Genomic DNA, 19,152 nt, shown 5'->3' with positions numbered 1-19,152 from the left:
GTTGTTCACAGACGCAGAATGCTTTTGACTTGATCTATTGGCATGTGACCTAAGCCACTATTCAATTAACCATCTTCGACGCACGCCACCAAAAAGTGCCTTTTCAACATTACATTCATACATCAGGTATGTCGTGTGGGCCGAATTTACTACTACATTACTCTTAAAAGATTAGTCTTTTGTTCTATTTCACGAGCAATAACCTCTCTTTCAAAAAAAAAAAAAAAAAAAAAAGTATGGTTACCATTACTTACCAGGGGAATGATGAGATTCCTATACATTTCACCTGTATCGTTTCGGTTCAGGATGCAGAAAGAGAAGCTGTGATCTGTAAACGCCTTAGGAAGGCATTGCCAGCACACGCATCCCGTGGTAGACACGTAGATATATATTCAGGATTGACTGTGAATAAACCGAACAGCTTCATAACTGCAACAAAAGCCAAAGATTCTCGCGAAGAAGACTTTGAAACCAACCCTGGATTACAGGATGTTTTTTTACCTGGAGAAAAAACATCCAAAAGGGATGACGGCGCGACCGCAAGTGATGGTTCGCAAGATCCAAATATCGCCGCTCATGCTCACGCGCGTGGTCGCGAGGTTTTTGGGTTTCAAGCACAACGCAAATATGCAGGTCTTAAAGCTTTGATCGAGCAACAGCAGCATCACCACCAAGGTCAAAGCTCCTTGTCCACATCTCAGAAACAGCAGCAGTTCAGCGGATCTGGGTTGGAAATAAGCTCGGGAACGCGCGATAGTATTGTAGCTAAAAGATCATTAGCTGATCGAGAAGCCAAGAGAAGACGCTATACACAGACGATATCAAGAATGAACCAGGCAAGCTCAGGAGAGGACGAAGACGAGAACATGGATGATGACGATGACGATGGACAAGAAAGTGAGGACAATTCAGACATTGAAAGCGAATCTGATAACGAGAAGAAGAGGCAGGATAGCTTTAGAGATACCATAGTTCATGATGCGAATGAGCCACAAAAGTCGTTCTTCGAGGAAGATGAAATGGGTGCGGAGCGATATTTCCAGGATTTATATCAAAAATCAAGGACATCCAATAACACCCTATCAAAGTTACCAACTCTGGAGCACACTGATTTTATCCAAGCCATGAAGCAAGCCCCTGTTAAGCATGCAGCAGAGATGGAAATGTTGAATCTTCTATATGAGGAACAATTTTCCCAGTGGTACTTCGAGCTCGTCTCTGGATTCAATTTGTTAATGTATGGCTATGGTTCCAAGCGTCTGCTACTCACAAAGTTCGCCATGATAACGCTTACGGATGCACCCTTGATTATTGTTAACGGATATTTTCCGACAGTGACGGTCAAGGAGGTACTCGACAAGATTAGCTCAGGGGCCCTAGGGCACAGCAAACCCACAGGGACATTACAGGAACAAATTGCGCTTATACAAGCCTACTTTTCGCAACCTGATCGCGCAATTCAAAAGATATATTTACTCATCCATAATATTGATGGAGCAAGTCTACGTTCAGAAAAATCTCAGTCCGCACTTAGTCTTTTGGCTTCATGTCCTCAAATCCATCTTATAGCCTCCATAGATCATATCAATGCCAACATCCTCTGGGATACAGTCAAAGCTGCACGATTCCGTTGGGTCTGGCATGAGCTCACGACGTTTAAGCCTTATTTGACAGAAACAAGCTTTGAAAACTCTATTATGGTCCGTCAGGGTGAGCTCGGGCCGAGAGGTATCCAGTTTGTGTTGGCGAGTTTGACGTCAAACGGCAGGGGTCTGTTCAAGATTCTTGCAGAGCATCAGATTCAAGCGGAGCAAGAGATAACCGCTGAATCTGGCTCCGGCACAGTAACCAAAAATCAGCTAGACTTGGGTATGCCCTACAACACGTTGTTCAAGAAATGTCAGGAGAACTTCCTTGTCAGCAATGCTTTGACATTCCGAACACAGCTGACTGAGTTTAGAGACCACCGAATCGTGCAATCCAAGAAAGGACCCGACGGGGTGGAGATTTTGTATATTCCTCTTTCAGCAAGTATTCTCGAAGGCATTATTGAGAAGATGAACTAATGAAAAAAGAGGAAAAAAAATGTTACTGAGATGTTAGGCAATTGTTATGGTAAAAGTTTGATGATCTCCTCCATGGCTACGTTAGCGTTAGCGCTCTATTTTACTTCGCAAGCATCAGTTCGGATTCTAACTAGTATTGACATTTATGGGTTGTTGTTACTCAACACCAGGAACGATCTCAATTACCGCATTTTCTAGATTTATAAACCGGACGATGCGGCGGCCTAGGGGATCTGTCCTTATTCATGCCAGGTGCATACAGCGGTAGCTGAAGCTCTTTGGATCATAATTATATAATCATAAAATGGCATGAGCCAAACATTGGAGAAACTGAAAATACTAGTCAAATGCTATACCGTCGGTAAATGTAAATAAAATAATCCGATTTCCTAATAGAGTACATTTGGAGAGGTGTGGTGACCTATTTTTATTTCTTTTTTTTCATATTCGACATTAATTGCTGGAGATGAAAAGTCGCGCGGTGACGAGCGTTTCTTTACTCTCCAGACATGTCACTGACTCCTTTAGTGAAGCCACGTTGACTTGCAAAACTACTACGCCGCTGGCTCAATGCAGAAGGCAAAGAAGATGGTCCAAACGTAGCAGTCTCTGTCGACCGTAAACGACGCGTCACGGTCGATTCACCCTCAGTATCGTCTTTGGCAGGAACTGGAATCCTTCCTGAACCCGTTCGTTTCTGCCTCTTGCGTGGCGGCTCCAACTCTGTGATAACGGATCTTTCATCTAGCATGGGTAGGACATCAGTTCCATGGTGATTCCGGTACGAAATATCATTCTCGGTATCACCGATTTCTCCTGTAACGTTCGCGTTGGAGTCAGAACCAGTAACATTTAGCTTTCCTAAGTGATTGCTGATAGTATCTTCCTCCGAATCAGCTCTCCTCTGTTTGCCTCTTGATAAGCGCTCTGATGTTGACAATGCCTGCGCTGTCACATGCCTAAGTTTCTCTTCATTCTCAGCAGCCAGATCACCATGCTCCACAGCAGATAAGGAATCCTTCTGGTCTACAAAAGTCAGTCCCTTGGGGTCCATAGGCTCCACAGAGGTCCTAGTCATTATGTCTTTAACACCGTCAGCGAGATCACACTCCTGTTGCTTCTGCGGTTTGGCTGAATCATTGGATGGAATTTCTCTTTCCTTTGATTGCTGACCAGGGTGCCCCCTTCTTGATCTTAATGTGACATATCTGCTTTCTTGACTTGGCAACTTCGCTGGTGGAAGCGCACCGCTACTCAAGCTTCTTGTTGATCCTGATGGTTGCGGAGATGCTGCTGTAAGAGTCTTCATAGCCTTCATCTGTGCGTATTTTTCAGCCCTCTCCTTAGCTCGTTTCTCCTTGGCTAGCTTCTTTTTCAGGGCTTCCGCCTTTCTCTCCATCTTGCGACGCATATTGTGCTCCTCCTTGGCTTTTGCCAGTGCCAGGGCCTCTGGGTCCATTTCTGCTTGCACCGAGCCAGCTTCATCCTCAGCTTCATCTTCCCCTTCTGTTGAATCTTCTTCTCCTTCCACAACTACGTATGCCCATCCTTTCGGTGCAGGTTTATTGATTACCTCCACTACCTTATCAACAATAGACGGCTTAAGACGGGATTGTAGATTGACAGCCAAAGATCTTGACTTTTTCGACTTTTGCTTCAACTTCTCCAATAGATCCTCCTCATCAAGTGTCGTCAATACAGCGCTACTTTCACCTGCTTGTCGGGCCTTGGCTACATCAGCGCGCGTCATTGTAGCTGTCTTGAGTTTGGGTACCTCGGGCCGAACAGCAGACCTTGATGGTGCACGGAAGCCAGGAGTCTGGTTCAGTCCTCGCCTAGTTTCCTGAGGCGAGAGCGGAGCAGTAGGCCCTCCACTTTTAAGTGCCGTTCTTCCTGAAGTAGCTCGAAGTGCTCTTGAGGTTACAAAAGGGATCTTCGGGGTCTCCAGCGTGACTTCTTTACGCTTGGGCTTGGATGAATGGCTCGAAGCCGGAGTTGACACCGCATCCTCTGACACAGCTTTTTCCTGTACTATTGCCGTGGCTGACTCATCATCCTCTGATTTATGAAATGGAATCAAGTTGTATGTAAAAATCTCAGGGTCAATAGGTATAGCCAAAAATCCTGTGCGTGGGTCAATTTCAAGACACTCATAGTCTTCTTTGGCTTTTTGAAGCAAGGGCTCGGCTTGTTTTAATTGTCGACTAGCCGCACGGTAGTAGGGCGTATCAACTTTGTTGTAAGTCAGGCAGTTATGATATATACGACGAGCATCATCCTACGTACAATTTATAGCCAGATGATGTTAGCGACCAGAAAAACACGGTACTTTGCAATGTGATCAAAGGAATGAAGAAAACTCAAGTCTGTGACTTACCGCGAACTCTTCTATACTTTGATATTTGTGAGCTGCAAGTTTTTCATTCATAGTTTGAAAGCATATGGGATTTTTGATAATTTCATGGTAATCCTTGACTTCCTCAGTCGAAATGGGATACGCAAAATACTTTTGTCTGTCCAATCTAAAATAAAGGGAGATGTAAAATAAAGGTATGAGTAATGTTTCATATAAAATAAGATCTGCTGCACAAAAAAAGAGAGTTGATGTATTCAAGTTAGAATAACAATAAGGAACCCACTTCTCTAGTTCTGCAAGAGTGTCCTCAAGGATTGTCTTGAGCGGAAACATGATCTTGCAAAGGTAACGATTTTGTAACTCTTGTCGCTTCAGCTTAGCCCTCTCGCGTTTTCTCACCAGTTCAGCAAGCATCCTGACTTTCTCCAAGTCGCCGCGCAGAAGTAGCTGTGTCTGTAACTTTTTAAGCTTCTCTTCTTCAGTCTGTCGATGTGCAGAAGCTGATGCTGTCCAGGGTTCCAGATGCAGCCGTTTTAATAGAGGGGCACCACGGCGTGATTCTCGCTTGAGCGACCAGTATTTGCAGATGGTATAGACAAAATTGAGGGCCGACACCTTTCGCATAGCAGATGTCTTGGCACCTAGTTTGCTCACAAATGGAAGAAGGCGGTTGACAATGAACATGGGCGCAAGTGGAGCCCCCGGGGTATAATGCTTCTGATGAGCTAGAGCAGCTTTTGACGTCCTGGACCCTCCGAGGACCTGGGAAGCAGCAAGAGATCCTACTGTTCCGCTTTTATCATTATTGGCTATTGAGAGCCGCGACTTTTCATCTTCGTCACTTCGACCATAATCAGGATCATCACTGTCATCATCTATTGGACGAATTTTGTTGCGCTTTTTCTTTATGCCTTTGTGCGCGAATAACGCCGCTGCCCCCGCAATATCGATTGAGCCTTTGTAGTCGCGCTAGATGAGTGAAAAGTCGTATGAAGAAAAAAAGGGAAAAGAGGGTTGGTCTCGTGTGAAGACATGGAAAATGTCGATCAAAGGCGATATGGAATATACATATGAACATACAGGAGTGTGCTTGTGGCAGTGAGCGCGATAGACCAAGACTTCTCCCCCTGAACTGGAAACCTTTGAGACCTTGGACTTCATGTACAAATGAGCCTTTCGCGCACAGGTCACATGAAAAGCTCTGAAGCAATTCTTGGTTTCGCATTGGATACAGGCGCCCATGCGTAGCTTACAAATATAACATGTCAATCGCCAGCGACTTGCTGGAATTTTATCAATGTTGTCGATAGGCTCCATATATACAGTATTAGCAACTCCAACCTCTGGGATCCAGCTTGCACATAGAAGATGAGCCCATCTACTGTTAGTGGTCTGTTTAAATGCACCCCCTTCTCCTGGGCAAAATATACATGAGACAGGCATCTGAGGTGAGAGCATACATTTACGACAAAGCCATTGACCTTCTGGGATATAAGGGATCCCATAACAGTCTATTCAGTTCAGTGTAAATTATATCCAGATGCGCATTGTTAGTTATGTTGATAACCTGAACAAATTAAGCCCTTTATAATCATCTGAGTCGCTTTACCTTGATGAACTGCTAGATTACAGCCATCACAAAATACAATGGCATTGCTGTTCTCACACTCGCCATCATCGCAGATATTACAAGCCGAATCTTCCGGTGGAAGATTTTCTGCAGATTTTGGTATATTTTTGGTCTACCATGATAATCCGAAGTCAGAAATGAAGTTAGCTTAGTAATAACCTCACCATAACAAGGGCGATCTTTCGATAACCACATGAATAATAGTAAATGAGGGTCGATATATTAATATTCAGATAACATACTAGATCAAACCACTCTTTTTCCAACCGATCGATAATCTTCTCAAACAGGGAGGCAGATACCTCTCCTAAATCTTGTTTGCGTCGCTCCGCATTAACCTCCTTTAACCAAAACTCGTCTAACATTATTGCAGTCCAATTAAGGTATCCAGGGTTAATCATAAACAAAAGGCAAGAATAGTAACTGCATCAGCTGCATGATACAAATAATACTCGCTATTACCTTGCTCATCCATATCATACTCCACACGCTCTGCTAGCTCCGTCTCTGTCGGCTCTATAAGGCCACTTCCTGTTAGTAGCGGGTTTCAGACCGACAGTACGTATTTAAAGTTAATAAAGCCAATTAAGCATGGCTTACCTATATAGCGAACATTATGCCCAGCTGGTAGATGGTATTCTTCAAGGTCGTCATCTTCTCGTGGGATAAGTTTGAAGGAAGATTTTGGAAGCAAAGCCATGGGTGTCTTAGGTTCAAGTGAAGTTGTTGCTAGTGGAGCAATTGAGTGGCTGTTGACCGGCGCTTGTGATGATGACCGATTTTTCTCCTTATCTTCCTGTCTCCTCTGATTATTTACACTTGAATCATTGTTCTGAAGTTTGGGTCGGTCTTTGGCTGAATATGCCCCTGTATGATTGGTCTCTGCTATGACTTCAGCATCCATATCTTGAGTCTTTAATTTGTCATCTCCATCCTTGATTGCTGATCCATTGCCATTTATTGTTTTGGCTGCTGTATTAACCTGACTTTTACTGTTAGTAACAGTCCTATCGAGTTTTGTATTTGGCTTTTGACTTGACTCTGCTTCGCTGTCAATAAATCCTTTAGCGTCAAAGAAGACATCTGGATCTGAGCCAGCATCACCATCACCATCATACTCGACATCCATGCCAATGTCACTAAGTCGGTCTTCATCAGTATCCACTGTCAAGTTTGCCTCTGTCTTGACTGATGGAGTATTATCCGTAGCTTTATGTGTCTGGGATTGCTGAATGGATTCCCCTGGATTATGAAACATATCATTCGCTGATAACGGCGGATTTTGACCCGCGAAGTAGGCTTCATTTAAATTGGTTCGAATGGTCGATACATCCGAACTCTCAGCTTTAACTTCTTCTGCTGCAACTTCAAGCTGTGTAGTCTGTTCTGATGTTAAATTATTCGTTGATGTATGACCGTGATTTGTGTTATTTGTAGCGTTGACAGTATTTACCAGGCTTTTTTCTGTTGCAATGTTTACGATCTCAAGTCTTTGGGAGACATTAAGAAAGGGGAAAAATTCGAGATACGAGCGTTCCTCCCTTGGTTTGTTTTCATCATCACATCCATAGTCATGTCGTGTAGATGCTGGGTGGTTAGCAAGCAAGGAATGATTGGTATGATGATCAGCTGTTGTATGTGTGAGATAATTGTCTGTTTGAGCAGGGTCCAGTTCCTGCTGAATGCCCTGCTGCTTGAGGCGGTTTTTAAGTCCCGATCCTGGCGGTCGCCCTTTACGATGAGACTTTATTCTTCCTTTGCGCACGGCAGTGCTAGATCTCCGGTAGTTGGTATTACTCAGGCTCGCTGAGGACGACGCTCGCGCATCTGATCGCGTGTGCTTTGTAGGTGCTGGGATTTTGGGCATATGGATGGAGATAAAGTGACGCTCCAAACCTTGCTTTGTCTGATATGAGTTTGGACATCCTGGAAGGATGCAGTTAAAGTTTTCAGAATGAAAGGGCAATGCCCTATCAAGAAAAAAGAAAGAAAATTAGATCAACACTTAGGGAATTAGTAAAAACACAGATAAATCCAAAGCAAGTCAAAAGGGTAGAGTGTAGCGTACTTGACTTTGGCAAACCAATGGTCAGACTCTGGCGGCGCCAATCGAGGCATCGCCGGTGCAGGTGGATTAATGTGTGGCATGATGACTAAAACTGTGTCCCTGCTAGATACAATGTAGCGTATCAATGGAGCCTGGAGGTGTATATATTTGTTTCCGTGTCTAAAGAAATGTTTGAAGGAATGTGCCTTGATAAATCGCAGTAATGATTATGAAGTTTTGAAGCGATAGTGGCGGACTGACAGCAATGTCTTCTAGGTACACACTATAGCATATAATGCGCTCATATTACGTCATATAGGCCGAGATTGCGCTGTACTCATACAAGGGTAAACTCTGTAGATCTTTTCCTTGAGCAGAAGTCGCGTATTGCTCGTATCAAGCGCGAAGGGACCCAATCTCTTTTACGCGTCCATAATTTTGTTATTATTTTGTCTAGACAATCCAGCGGTTGCTTCCTCTCGCTCTATTCTTTTTCTTTCCTTCTCTTCAGCTCTCCCTGCCTGTAGTTGTCGTAGCAAAGATGAGAAGAACTCTTCGAGAGACTGTCCAAGTTGGAGAATCAAATCTGATATAAACTGGTACTCTTGAATGAAAGGCGGTCATACAGCGCGTATAATCATCAAGCGCCATTTGGCACAGGAAAGCCACTTGTCGCATTCCTGGTACGGGGTTTTTTTTTGTCCTGAAGGTTTCCATTCCAAAGGTAAAGACATATTTAGCGTATGCTCCACATAGAAGATGTAGGAATGCCACCGGTTAAAGTAAAGGACAGTAAGCGATTCTTTTATCATTATTATCATTATTATTATCATTATTATTATCATTATTATTATCATTATTATTATCATTATTATTATCATCAATATTATTATGAGTTGTTAAATTAGCAGACTTCTTTTTTATAATTGGTACGTATTGGTGGGCATTGATGTAGAGGTTTAGCTTGTAGCCACGCTATACATCCTACTTGAAGGACTGCGTGGCGATTATCCGCTTAAAATTTCTCGCAATATTATTCACCGTTGAGTATGAGAAGCCAAAACGACGAAAGAGTCATTCCTTCATCAAAGATGGGTCTGATAGTTTATTGAATCAATGGATTGTAGTTCTGAACGCGGCCTGGAGTAATGTTAGAAAAAAAAAAAAAAAAATGCAATTAAAGTGGTTATTTTGTTTTACTTTATCTTATTTTATTTTATTTTCCATTGTTCAGATATGAACCTTATTTATTTTGTATTAGGAATCAATTCAATGCTGTGATAGTATCTGCCCGATAACAAAGTCCAGCTCAGGAATGTCCATGAAGCAGACTTTCAACTTTCACTGACCGTATTTGTTGATCATAAACAGGCACTTATTCCTCTAGACAAGACCTTAAAGGATATTGAGAAGGATTTTGATAATGGATCTGCTTCATCTGTATCGCTGGCCTCATCTTCTGAGGAATCTGACCCGCCTCCCGTTACCGATGAAGTCCTTCAGCGTGAATATGACAGATATAATACCAAGAAGGGTAGGGAGCAGAGGCGCGGCAAACACCAAGAGGTATAAATATATTATAATTATTATTTATATTATTATTTTGGCTTGAACATCCATTAACCTTCATCCGTCTACGACACATAGCAAGCTGGCACGAGGCATGGCTCAGAAACCCAAGCCCTTCAATAGATACAAGGCTGTTAATCATCCTACCCCAGGGGACACAGAAGGGGAGGCCCAACAGAGTTCTCGCAGATACCGATCTCGATATGCCATCAAGCATCACCTCGTAAAACTGACCGTTAGGCTCCTGGTGTCATGACCTGTTGCCTGGTATAGACATCAATATTCAGGAAGACATCTCTGCCATCGAAAACTTTGCCTACTTGAATCGACTCACTAAAAGCAGCCGTAAAATGGTTCCCTTCACACCAATACAGCAACCTTTCATCTCATTCTCAGAGGGTGAGCTGCTCACTATTTTTTGGAAAGGCAAGGACCTGATAAGGTACCTTCCCAACTCACGTCTACAGTTGGTGGTGTGGACTACTATTTGACGGAGATTAGGAACATTGTCAAAAGCCTGCAGGATGTCAGGACAATTTGGAGACGCGAGTCCGGCAAGATAAAAACCCTAGGCATAGATATCAGTCAAACATGTGTGTAGGGGCGAGCGCGCTCTTGCCTGTCGCAGACCCTGATACCTTCCACAACCTTGCTGTGAAGCAAAAGGCAGTGTACCAGCCAACGTTCATGTTTCGGCGGTGACTAGAAGAAAAGAGGAGTGCTGCGCCTGCAGGAGCCGACTCCATCAGTGATCTGGAAAGCAGACTGCCGCCTCTACGTGGTGACAACGCCAGTATTGAAAGACATCTATATCTGAACGAGAAAAGGTAGAGGATCAGCTCGAAGAATTTAAAACGGAGAAAGGCTTTTTGCAAGGCACTAATGGGACTCCAGAAGGGCTAGGAATGCTTAGTACAGTACATGTATATATCATCCCCGACCGTCTTCTCAGTATGATCGGAGAATCAATTGGTAGAAAGGGAGGGAGGTATAATAAGGCTGTAATTGGGATTGGGTTTGGCAAAATTGGAGCGAGGTGCCAGCTGTCATCCTTGCAAGGTAAGATGTTTATTTTTTTGGGTTGTTTATTTTATATCATGTTTACTTATTGGGAAAGGCTCGCTCTAACTAGATTTGCTTTAAATCCTTAGGCGCGACCCCTTGGATACGTTGTTGTCGGTGTCAACGAGTACGACACTTCCAAGAAGTCCTACATGCGAGGATTTTGGTGTACAAGTTGAGACCTGACAGCTCCACTGCCTCAACTTCATTCAGCATCCACTAATCGAGATATTCTGTAGATCCACATTTAGAAGGATTCTTGTCATAGACGAGTCCGCCTCTTGAGGCCTCGCCTGGGAACTACCACAACCAGATCTGTAGGCTAGTACTGTAAATGCCAAAGAAACTTCTCTCTCGATAAAGTCTTCAGTTTTCACTCTCATTTCATCTCGCCGTCCACTTCTATTTTCCCTTTCTCAGTTTGTGAGCTCGCCTATAAATCTTCCGTCTTTCCTTTTGGCATCCCATGGCGCTATTTGCCGTCAAGGTTATTCGCCTCTATTTTCTTTTGTTATTCTATATACAACACAATCACTGCGTGATGTAATTTCAGATACAAGTCTACGGATTCCGCCCGGAAATTGAATTTTAATTTTCTTTACTGTGCAACATGTAGCGATTAGTCCTTTGAGAAAGACTGGATATTAATGATAAGGGTGTAAAAAAAGACTAGGAAACCAAACAGGATCAGCACAATACTACTGATCTTGCGCCACAAGGGCTGCCCAGGGAAGGCGCGCAAGTGGAACAGGGGCGGAAAAATAAAGAGCAAGGGAGCGCAGGCAAAGGAACCGATGAACGAAATAAAGATATCGAGCTTGGTGTAGCCTGCATATGCAACAGCTGCCACCGCAAAGTCGATGACGATACGTATAATGTTCTCCTTCAACATCCTCACCTTGCCTGAAGATTCGTCTCCAACTACCTTAAACACAGCATGCTCAACAATGCGGATACAAGGAAATAACATTAGTGGTGTTGTAAGGTAAATTGCAATGATATAGAGCAACTGGATCGCGTTTTTGCCTGCCTTCTCTCCCCCAGTATTGTTTGGCAGATTATCAAGGACGATTGTATGAACTTGATCGCCATAAGCAGCATACCCTAATACACCGAAGCTAACCAATAATACACAGACTACAGCCAAGACAATGGTAAGAGCACGTGGGAACTGCTTAGGGTTGGCCATGCTACCGCAAATGGGGATAACCATCCCAATTCCTTCGTAAGAAAATACAGCTGACAATAGCAATAAAAAAGACAGTAAAAGTCATAAGTAACGCAATACAAATTTGAAAATAATTTTTGTAAACAATTAGTTCTGATCAATCTTATTATTACCTGTGCCGATGAAAACTCCAAAATCATTACTATTAAAGAGGCGAAGGGGAGTAGGAGACCCTTGATTGATGACAAGCTCTTTGATATCGTAGGTGTACAAGTAGATCAATCCAACAATGATACAAAGATCCGCAACCAGAGTACTGAAGCCCAATTTTCCAATATTACGTAGCAATGTGAAGGGAATTAGAATAACGAAAAAAATGGCAATCCAGACGATTTTGTCCAGGTCGGCACCGCCCAAGCTTTTTACTACAATAGCGAACTGTTGCGCAAAAAAAATACAATAGCCACTATTGTGGTGATATGTTTGGCGTGGACAAAGGGCTGTTAATCAAACTGATACTACCAAAACTGAGACAACTTTTTCAACAACATATACCAACATACCAACAGAAGCCAAATTGTGAGATGGCAATGGCAAACAAGACAATGTAACGCATCCATCGGCCGTAAAAACGCTGGCCAATATCACCATATGAGCCTGGATGCAGTTCGCGACATTGAACTAGCAACAAGAAGGAATGCAGGCATAATATAGCGATCAAGGTCATGAAGATCGGTGCAAAGAGTATGCCACCGTTCTTGAATGCATTTGGTAGAAAGAGGATACCACTTGCAATAAATCTAGTTTCAAAAAAAAAAAAAAAAAAAAAAAAAGCTGTTTATCGAATGATCGTGTTGCATGCACCATGCAGCATCAGAAATATAAGATAGTGCCGTGCTTACGTTTTAAACAACATGCCAACAGCCTTGGAGAATGAGATCAATTCTTCAGGCTCCTCAATAACTTCCTCATCTTCCTGGACCTCATCACTATGCATAAAATACCGATGACTACCGACTGTAGCTAAAGACCTTCTCCGTTTTTCAGGATCCTTAGGCACAATAATGGACCTTCTTGGAATCGATTGAAAGTTCTCCCCAGCAAAATGATCGAATTCGTACATACTAAATAGCCCAAGATAGTGAATAAAGGACTTTGTTGGTAACTTTGGTGCAGCCACTCCTCGGGCTGCTGCGTCCTGCTGCAAGAAATGGCGGCGGAATCCACCTGGCAGCTTAATCGCGGATATACCTGGGACTTTGGTATGAGGCGCGTGGTAGGTGTGAGCCCTGGGCCCAAGCTGCCGTCTTGTCTCTTTTGCGTGCCACTTGTAGATGTCATTAGCATCAGCACCCCCCTGGAGCTGAAGATGTGGGTTCCACCCAATGGAGCTTTCTGGAACTGTAGCCTCGAAGGTTGAGGCTGCAGATGTTATAGCGTTTGTGGAGTTGGCTGAACGTTGTCTTTCGAGAAGATTAGCATCATTAATACTCTTTGGTGGACTATCGCTGGGAAGTGGTTGGGCAAGTGAACTCCCATTGGTGTCCGGGAGAGGTGTAGTGATGAGATGTTGTCCCACGATAGCATGCAGATGCCTGTCATCCAACTCAGGAACAGACCCAGTGGATGTATTTACTGTAGCCGGATCAGCCTGCAGCCTTTTGATCGACTTCGATCGTTCGAAAGCTGAATCTGATACATCTGTAATCGGCGCTGGGGTGGCTGATGTGGTGGTGGTGTTGGTATCTAGTGTTGGAGTGATTGATGTGCTGGCGTCGATATCTTCGTGGGAAGGCATAGCTGGTGCCACCGCAGCCTGTGAGTAAGCATTCTCCATGATTAAGAAGCTAGTGGAGAGTGGACCGAGAGAGTTGAGAAGAAAGAATGAAAGAAAGAGTACAGAGAGGAAAGTCACTCAAGACATGAATGTCTTAAATCATTTTAAAACCGCGCACATTTTAAGGTTTCAAAGGATACTCTTTTCTTTTTTAAAGTATCGGTTTCAATTGATTTAAATATTATATGAGACCGGTATTCAGTGTAATCTATTGCGTATGTCTTTGTTTTGACTTACCAACAAGAGCTGAGTAAGACCGAAGCAGGACGTAATTGAAAGGACCAAATAACGATGTGGACCACAGTCTGAACGGCGCCTGCAAGAAACGTCAATCCTCCATTCTTTCCCACCTTATGCATATATGGATAAATCTCGTCTATGTTTGATGCTTTACTGTGAAAAAAAGAATATCTAGTTTTAATGTAATACGGAAAGTATAAAGTAGGTGGCGAAAACTGTGTACAACGTGTCCGTAGTCTTCGCCAGAGTCGTTGACAAAAATATTTATAAGATACTGTCTTTAAATCATTTTTAATTAAAAACGATGATTGAATTGATTTGGTGGCTGGTTGTCTGAAGTGGAGGATATTTTATTCATGAAAATATTTTAGTCGATGACCTTCTGGTGAGGACTCTATTTGGTGTTTGGAGATTATTTGACCATCTATTCGTTGTTAGCTTGTACAACGAGGATCTTTTTTGATCTCCTCGAGTAGTTCGGTTGAGTTTAGCCTAAGGGCATTTTTAGTGTATTACAACGATTTGAATAGTGCAATGATGTCATACCATAATGTAAATTTTAAACGTGCAATTAGCCTTGTTCCGATTCCGCTTTGGAAAGACCGAAGTCATTGACCCTTATCCTTAGTAACCTGGGACCGGACCGCGGACTTGGCATTCGAGCTTGTAAGATACCCAAACTCACACTCAATATAGCTGACTATTATTTTGAAACTTTCATCGCCAGCAATGTGTTGCGTGTTTAATCTGTACTGCTCATTTTAAAATATTTTTGACATTTCCGCTTGAATACAAGGTATTCTTTCTTTAAGCAGGCACACCATGTACATGTACATAAAAGTCGGAGATTCGTGGCTCAACTACATTGATATTAATCTGCGCTCTTATACCACCTTGACCCTCTTTAACTTGAAATCTTGGAGATCTCACTATATATTTATGAATGTGTACAGGCAGATCTGGTTGTTCCTCATTTCCACATACACCTACAACAGACATACACATCATTGCTATATCCATCACATTATGACTTGCAGTGTTCGACTGTGTAAAGCAGTTTCATTTATTTGAAAGTATCTGATGGCAAAATTGAAACCGTTTACTTCTCCTCCTCCTTGTCTTCGGTCGATTCCAATGCGGGAACACCCTCTTCATCATCCTGTTTGCAAATGTTAAAAAAAATAAAAAATATAAATATAAATATAAAATGCCAGAAATGTTATTTGAAAATGAGACAAATTATTGCTTAGCGTCAATGCAACCGGTAACATACCTCTAGATCGTCGTCAGAATCAGCCATACCTCCTTGGCCACTTTGACCCATCTGAGCCATCAAGCTCTGAAGATCCATTCCGCCCATTCCGCCCATTCCGCCCATTCCGCCCATTCCGCCCATTCCACCCATTCCACCCATTCCACCCATATCGCCCATATCGCCCATACGCATTTGATCTTCATCATTCTCGTCATCGTCATCCTCATCCTTCCAGCGAGCAAAATCCGTCTTGACGAAGTTGAGCTTCGGACCCTTGTTCAAACGGGGCCACCAGCTCTCCTCCTTCTTGGCCAAAGTAAAAAAGATATTACGAGGGTTTGCATTGGTCTTAGATGCCTATTGATGGTTCAAATATCGCAGTAGACCAAAAAATTGGTGAGTTCATGCAGTGCTATGAGCCCGTGCTTTTCGATGCAGTACCCAGTAACTAAATCCATGCTGATCAGTTTCCCATGTTCTCGCCCCTGCGTGGGTCACACGTTATTCATTCTATAACTATGCCCAAATGCAAACAAAAGATTTAGATACAGACTACGCAAACATACCTCGGGGTTGATTGGCTTGTTAAATTCGATCACAGTGGCATAGCTCTTTCCATCGGATGTGGCTGTAACCTCGAGCTTGTCCTCGGTTAAGTTGATGTTTGGTGTAGTGTCGGCAAGATTAACAGTGACATAAACAAGGTTGGCGCGTTGGGCCCACAAAACTATCCATGAAAGATAAAAATATTAGTGAACGTATATGACACCGCTTCGTTACAACACCGAATCCATCTATATCACAAAGGATATCTAAGCGTATACGAACGCAATTGTCTGTCAATCCTACCTTCGGGAGTGAGAGTAGAGCTTTATATAAATGAAATCGCGTCCAATGATTAAAATAGGATGTATGATGTGTTAGTATTAATCAAACCCATGTATTTGATCCTTTATTGTAAAAAAGATATTGTGCTTCAATATTCGAGCTCAATAAAATCGCCACAACGATCAGCATGTAAATTATAAGCATAACTTGATAGCCATAATGCAAATGAATAATCGCATACCTCATGTCGATTGATGTAGAGTGAATGAAAATGTGATGTTAATGTGATTACGAAGAAAAAGTTGATGTCAGGAGTGAATTTCGCGATCTTTCTAACATTTGGTTCTCCTCTGGCTTCTGGGTCCTTCTCTGCTTCCCTAAGCTTCTACGGCAGTCACGATTATCTATCACATGATAAAGCTGCGTTACGTGCTCGTGTATTCATACCATACCTGAATAATTTCAGTCAATTATAGGTTCTTAACTTCATAAAGTTCTTCTAATTGACTTAAAGCCAAAGTTGCATCGCTACTCAAAATGTCATTTTTTAACAGAGAATTACCCATAACCACTATAGTCGCAGTAGCAGATACCTGTATGTTCATTATTGTCTTTGTCAGCGCGACTTGCAGTGATCTATGTACAAAACAACATGCCGCCCAAAATATTTACTTCAGCGCAATGATAGGGTATCTAGGATCTGGATACCTCTTCGAAAGGGAGAACAATCTCCTCCATTTTGTCTTGCCCTTAAGTCGAGACATGAAGGTATTCTTCACAACAACAATCTGAAGACCTCACTACCAGACACCGCCACGCTGTGGAGACACGTCAATTGTACTGTAGTCCGTACCAGAGCATTCTGTCATTATATAGTTGTATACATCTATAATATCAAGCCAAAAAAAAGTGGGTGGCTGCGCTCTTTTTTTTTGAGTAGTCAGATTTTATGGTCACAGAAGTGGTAAATTTAGTTCTTTCTCTCTTGTGCAATATATTAAAAAATGTAAATTAATCGGCAGATATTAGACGCATATTTATACACATCCATTCACAGATATATAACAAAGGATAGACATCCATCGATATGTTCATTCGACGGGCCCATCGATCAGCGAGTCTGCAACATTACTATTTCTCTTGCTTGCGTCTTCATACATTCAAGAGTAGATATACATTGAATCACCATATTTTGACCCAAATATTATGGACCTTGTGAACCAAGAGATGGAGTTCTAATGATCTACTAATCAGCTCCACCACTTTCAGGGCAACATTATTTATTGATGCTTCTCTGATTAACTGTCAGGGAAACATGATTTCGATTAACAACTACTGGAAAAAAAGAAAGCCATGGATTAAGCAGGCAGAATGGCAGGAATCTTTGACTCAAATTGGGATATCCAATAGCCTTCTCACTCATCTCCAACTGAAAGTTCGACGTCGTTGTGACTGATGAGATTTCTTTTTTTTTTTTTTTTTTTCTTCTCTTTCTTCTCGCTTTCTATTATGACCTCAGATATCAGAAATGGTTCACAAGGTATGAGGCGTCGATTTTTCTGACTTTTGTTCAGCCGGTACACCCTCAAAAGGATTATTTCCTGTCTCTTTCTAATAACTTCAGCAAGGAACACATGTTTATTCGTGCAGGACAAAGGACATCAAAATAAGTTCGTTGGACGATGTATAAGAAAGAAAAGAAAAAGTATCGAATAGAGGACTTTCCTTTTAATCATAATTTTGAGGGTGATTTTTACAGGACAAGGATGATGCATATTTTAGCGATGAAAACTGAGTGGCGACATCTCATTCTGAACGACAAGATCAGATCGCTTTTGCTCAAAGGAGCTGATGTCAATCATAGAAGTTTTACCGATGAAAGAAGATTTCAGGAATCATATTTCGGTCTCGACTTTCAACACTGGAGTACTATATACGACCCCATAGTTTTGTTCAACAAACATTGGATTTGCTACATACAATAGCAGACGACGACGTTCATTATGCAAATTTGAACTACTCAGGAGCTTAGAAAGATCTAAATGATCTGGGCAGGGACAACATTATAAAAAGACTGCATTTGTTAACTGTAACTCTGGCTCTTGGATCTGTCATCTTGAACTTCTATAGCCCCGCAACTCACTCTTGACCGTCGGTGTCTCCAAGTACAGCCGTTCGCAGGTCATTGCTAAGCGTGCTTTGTACAAGCGCAAGCCCGCTGGCACTGTTGCTGCTGCCCCCAAGGTCGCCAACAAGACTGTTGAGGTCAAGGGCGGCAAGAATGGTGGCTCTCGTGTCATTGCTGTCTCCAAGGCTCCTCGCTTTTATTCTGCTGAGGACGTCGCTGTCCCCAAGAAGAACCGTAAGCACGCTGGCACTGCCAAACTTCGCAGCTCCATTGTCCCCGGAACTGTCCTTATTCTTTTGGCCGGTCGCTACCGCGGCAAGCGTGTCGTCTTTTTGAAACAGCTTGAATCTGGCTTGTTGCTCGTCTCTGGTCCTTTTAAGGTCAATGGCGTCCCTCTTAAGCGTGTCAACCAGGCCTACGTCATTGCCACGTCTACTAAGGTTGACATTGATGCCTCCAAGGTGTGTTTTTTATTTTATTATTTCTTTTACCATATAAATCATGATATTAAGCAAATGCCTAGACAATCAATCGAAAATATAATTAGGTGTAATACTAATTTTTTTTTTAAAAATGTGTATACTCAATTACAGATCGATGCTCAGTTGAATGATGCCTACTTTGCTCGCCCCAAGGCCGCTAAGAAGGCTGCCACTGAAGAGGCATTCTTCGAGGGCCAGAAGAAGAAGGAGCCCCTTGCCGAGAACAAGGTTGCTCTCCAAAAGTCCACTGACAAGCTCATCCTTGAGGCTGTCAACAAGGTCGAGCACCTTCGTCAGTACTTGACTGCTAAGTTCTCCCTCTCCAAGGGTCAAGCCCCCCATGCCCTCAAGTTCTAAGCTGGCATACTCCATATTTTTTTACAAACAATAGCTTATGAATAAAAGAAAAGGATGATGCGAATTAGTCACGTGAATACGGATATAAAAAAAAAAAAAAACTAGATCGGCCTTCTTTCCATTCACA

General features: G+C 42.6%; 6 protein-coding genes across 6 annotated transcripts; 3 read left to right on the top strand and 3 right to left on the bottom strand.

Moving 5' to 3' along the window:
• The first annotated feature begins 108 nt into the window (after nt 1-108).
• Nucleotides 109-2,427, top strand: BCR41DRAFT_172885 (origin recognition complex subunit 2-domain-containing protein). Its single transcript, XM_022019712.1, has 3 exons — nt 109-126; nt 236-2,115; nt 2,237-2,427. Exon 2 carries the CDS (start codon nt 237-239, stop codon nt 2,064-2,066), a length of 1,830 nt encoding a protein of 609 aa, XP_021877270.1. The 5' UTR covers nt 109-126; nt 236; the 3' UTR covers nt 2,067-2,115; nt 2,237-2,427.
• A 44-nt stretch (nt 2,428-2,471) lies between these two features.
• On the bottom strand, nt 2,472-8,320 carry BCR41DRAFT_425300 (hypothetical protein). The gene is made up of 9 exons (XM_022030565.1): nt 8,121-8,320; nt 6,653-8,022; nt 6,515-6,568; nt 6,295-6,410; nt 6,032-6,164; nt 5,503-5,933; nt 4,706-5,391; nt 4,444-4,588; nt 2,472-4,344 (listed from the first exon to the last, which is right to left on the bottom strand). Exons 1-9 carry the CDS (start codon nt 8,198-8,200, stop codon nt 2,563-2,565), a joined length of 4,797 nt encoding a protein of 1,598 aa, XP_021877269.1. The 5' UTR covers nt 8,201-8,320; the 3' UTR covers nt 2,472-2,562.
• A 546-nt stretch (nt 8,321-8,866) lies between these two features.
• BCR41DRAFT_400337 (hypothetical protein) lies at nt 8,867-10,916 on the top strand (the record flags this gene model as incomplete). Its single annotated transcript, XM_022029136.1, has 7 exons — nt 8,867-8,881; nt 9,384-9,665; nt 9,751-9,847; nt 9,942-10,013; nt 10,136-10,252; nt 10,375-10,495; nt 10,820-10,916. 7 exons carry the CDS (start codon nt 8,867-8,869, stop codon nt 10,914-10,916), a joined length of 801 nt encoding a protein of 266 aa, XP_021877268.1.
• A 389-nt stretch (nt 10,917-11,305) lies between these two features.
• Nucleotides 11,306-13,793, bottom strand: BCR41DRAFT_341073 (transmembrane amino acid transporter protein-domain-containing protein). The gene is made up of 4 exons (XM_022022226.1): nt 12,801-13,793; nt 12,462-12,698; nt 12,072-12,364; nt 11,306-11,969 (listed from the first exon to the last, which is right to left on the bottom strand). The coding sequence occupies exons 1-4, from the start codon at nt 13,733-13,735 to the stop codon at nt 11,350-11,352; spliced, it is 2,085 nt and encodes a 694-aa protein (XP_021877267.1). The 5' UTR covers nt 13,736-13,793; the 3' UTR covers nt 11,306-11,349.
• Nucleotides 13,794-15,008: 1,215 nt separating this feature from the next.
• On the bottom strand, nt 15,009-16,393 carry BCR41DRAFT_361379 (HSP20-like chaperone). The gene is made up of 5 exons (XM_022025514.1): nt 16,300-16,393; nt 16,080-16,099; nt 15,797-15,957; nt 15,249-15,587; nt 15,009-15,134 (listed from the first exon to the last, which is right to left on the bottom strand). The coding sequence occupies exons 1-5, from the start codon at nt 16,302-16,304 to the stop codon at nt 15,075-15,077; spliced, it is 585 nt and encodes a 194-aa protein (XP_021877266.1). The 5' UTR covers nt 16,305-16,393; the 3' UTR covers nt 15,009-15,074.
• A 1,036-nt stretch (nt 16,394-17,429) lies between these two features.
• BCR41DRAFT_378860 (ribosomal protein L6e-domain-containing protein) lies at nt 17,430-19,025 on the top strand (the record flags this gene model as incomplete). The annotated part of the gene is made up of 3 exons (XM_022027180.1): nt 17,430-17,432; nt 18,189-18,647; nt 18,780-19,025. The coding sequence occupies 3 exons, from the start codon at nt 17,430-17,432 to the stop codon at nt 19,023-19,025; spliced, it is 708 nt and encodes a 235-aa protein (XP_021877265.1).
• Between the last annotated feature and the right edge of the window lie 127 nt (nt 19,026-19,152).

This window comes from Lobosporangium transversale, assembly GCF_002105155.1.
Source record: "Lobosporangium transversale strain NRRL 3116 chromosome Unknown BCR41scaffold_48, whole genome shotgun sequence".
Taxonomy (NCBI): domain Eukaryota; kingdom Fungi; phylum Mortierellomycota; class Mortierellomycetes; order Mortierellales; family Mortierellaceae; genus Lobosporangium; species Lobosporangium transversale.
This window is presented reverse-complemented; position numbering and strand designations above follow the sequence as displayed.

Bases quoted from the DNA above. Each gene is read 5' to 3' on its own strand.
- BCR41DRAFT_361379 (XM_022025514.1), bottom strand. The intron at 15,588-15,796 runs GTATGTTTGCGT...AACCATCAATAG, and splicing joins ACAAGCCAATCAACCCCGAG to GCATCTAAGACCAATGCAAA. The intron at 15,135-15,248 runs GTATGTTACCGG...ATTTGCAAACAG, and splicing joins ATTCTGACGACGATCTAGAG to GATGATGAAGAGGGTGTTCC.
- BCR41DRAFT_425300 (XM_022030565.1), bottom strand. From the start codon at position 8,200: ATGCCACACATTAATCCACCTGCACCGGCGATGCCTCGATTGGCGCCG. The intron at 5,934-6,031 runs GTAAAGCGACTC...TGAACTGAATAG, and splicing joins TAATCTAGCAGTTCATCAAG to ACTGTTATGGGATCCCTTAT. The intron at 4,589-4,705 runs GTGGGTTCCTTA...CCTTTATTTTAG, and splicing joins ACTCTTGCAGAACTAGAGAA to ATTGGACAGACAAAAGTATT.
- BCR41DRAFT_341073 (XM_022022226.1), bottom strand. From the start codon at position 13,735: ATGGAGAATGCTTACTCACAGGCTGCGGTGGCACCAGCTATGCCTTCC. The intron at 12,365-12,461 runs GTATGTTGGTAT...TCACCACAATAG, and splicing joins TCACAATTTGGCTTCTGTTG to TGGCTATTGTATTTTTTTTG. The intron at 11,970-12,071 runs GTAATAATAAGA...TGCTATTGTCAG, and splicing joins TGGAGTTTTCATCGGCACAG to CTGTATTTTCTTACGAAGGA.
- BCR41DRAFT_172885 (XM_022019712.1), top strand. From the start codon at position 237: ATGGTTACCATTACTTACCAGGGGAATGATGAGATTCCTATACATTTC.